This window comes from Hippocampus comes, unplaced genomic scaffold (assembly GCF_001891065.2).
Source record: "Hippocampus comes isolate QL1 unplaced genomic scaffold, H_comes_QL1_v1.1 scaffold371, whole genome shotgun sequence".
NCBI lineage: Eukaryota > Metazoa > Chordata > Actinopteri > Syngnathiformes > Syngnathidae > Hippocampus > Hippocampus comes.
The window spans coordinates 1-1,778 of NW_017805065.1; the positions used below are offsets into that span (position 1 = coordinate 1).

Sequence of the window (1,778 nt, forward strand, 5' to 3'; positions counted from 1 at the left end):
TACGAGATGAAGAGGCGAACAAAGCTGCGACTGAGGTGCACTGTTATTCATCGAACTCGTTTCCCCCCGCGGATGAGGAGAAAACGTGCCTTTGGCCCTGGTTTGTATGAGCCTCGTGTGTACATACGTTCCTTCCGGCGTGTCAATATTGGTTTTGTGAAAGAATAACAGTCCCGGCCGTCGATGCTAATTTTCCGCGAGCACATCAGCGCGGTTTGACAACGAAGCATGACTCCTGTTTGAATGGACGATCTTTGTCGGTGAACGTCATGAACCCCCTTCACGGACGGCGGCAAAATCGCGCAACGTCACTCGATGGCGCCCGCAGGCGGGAACTTGCCCGCCCGCACGCACACACGCCGCGCCGTTTAGCACATTCGTCATTTTTTTTTTTCTTTGATGATCTAAAGAAGCCAACATCGAAATATGGATTCATTTCCCAGCGTTTGCCGTGCTCCCAGCTGTGGCTTACCTGGCAAACCAGGAGTGCCCGCAATGCCTTTGGGTCCATGGGCGGTGGGGCCCCGGGCCCCCCTCTCCCCTTGGTCCCCTGTGGACGAAAACAGATCATGTTGTTGCATGACATGTTCAATTGAAAATATTTCCACGCTTGGGCGGGATAAACGGTCGTTTTCCAATGACGGGTCGGGGGGGGGGGGCACGCGCAAATATTCAGGACGTTCAACAAAGAAGTTGAGCTACGCAAGAAATTAATTTTGTTGAAAAAAAAGGTTGCGTTCCAAAGAAAGAATTTTAAATTTGTATGGCATTTGCAAATGAAATCCTCATCTTCGTACAATCTCATCTTCCTGAAAAAGAAAATCAACAAAGACGAAAAAAGAAAGGGCCTCGATTCATTTAAATGGAGAACGGTTCCATTTGGTTCATCGAATCGATTTTTCGATGCGACTCGCGACAAAATAAAGTTCGTATGATTATTTTGTTGTCTTGTAAAGGTCGAACTTTTCCGACATTGAGTCGCGCGTGTGGGCCGGCCGGCGTCTCTTCCGCCGAGCGATTGGGGAGGCGTAGCTGGGCGGTCCCACCTTTGGGTCCTTTGCGGCCCAGCGGCCCGGGCGGCCCCTTGAGACCGGGAAGCCCTCTGGACCCGGTGTGACCCGGGAAGCCGTTTTCACCGCTGGGGCCCGGGGGGCCCGGCGGGCCCGGCGGCCCGGGGAGCCCCGAGACGCCCGACTCGGGTCTGCTGAGGCTGGCCGCCAGCTGGGCCAGCTGCTCTGTGAAGCGGCACCGAGACGATCATCAGGACCACCGCGGCGACGGCGACGACGCCGACGGCGATGACGACTCACCCTGCATGACTCTCATGCAGACCTGTTTGATGTGCGTGTCTGTCGGCGATTTGCCCTGCGTCAACACAAGCACAAACGATTTTACTCCGTCGGTCCCGTTCGAGCGGAATCTCCATTTCTAAGCCTTTCATCTCTCGTCAAAATTCTGTTTTTTATGCATTGTTTGGAGGGGAAGTCAAAAGTCCAAAATTTTCTTTGAATTGCAGGTCCCCTTTGGATGTGCGCCCTGCGATTGTTCTGGCAAGCAGCTGAGGGAGCGCCCCGCCTCCTTCCCCCAAGACGGACGCCCGCGACCCCGGTGAGCATACGCGGAATCGGACCACGGGTGGATGGATACCGGCAAAATTGCGTTGTGTTCCTCCGTCCGAAGCGGCGGCCGTTTGCCTACTTGCTGTGGACTGAAAATGACATCACAGTTCCTCAGGTAACAACCAATCACAGCTCACGTGTTTTTTTTTTTTTGGGTGT

General features: G+C 54.1%; 1 protein-coding gene across 3 annotated transcripts in view; it reads right to left on the reverse strand.

The window, feature by feature from the left end:
- Positions 1-389: 389 nt before the first annotated feature.
- Positions 390-1,778, reverse strand: part of col9a1a (collagen, type IX, alpha 1a) — a 33,484-nt gene continuing 32,095 nt past the window's right edge. For 2 of the 3 annotated variants that reach the window (XM_019864481.1, XM_019864480.1), the window contains exons 29-31: positions 1,311-1,365; positions 1,047-1,235; positions 390-550 (exon numbers count right to left, since the gene is read on the reverse strand). In XM_019864481.1, the coding sequence (XP_019720040.1) occupies positions 405-550; positions 1,047-1,235; positions 1,311-1,365 (390 nt within the window). In that variant the 3' untranslated portion in view covers positions 390-404. The remainder of the gene's footprint in view (positions 551-1,046; positions 1,236-1,310; positions 1,366-1,778) is intronic. The other variant, XR_002167564.1, reaches the window with a different exon arrangement.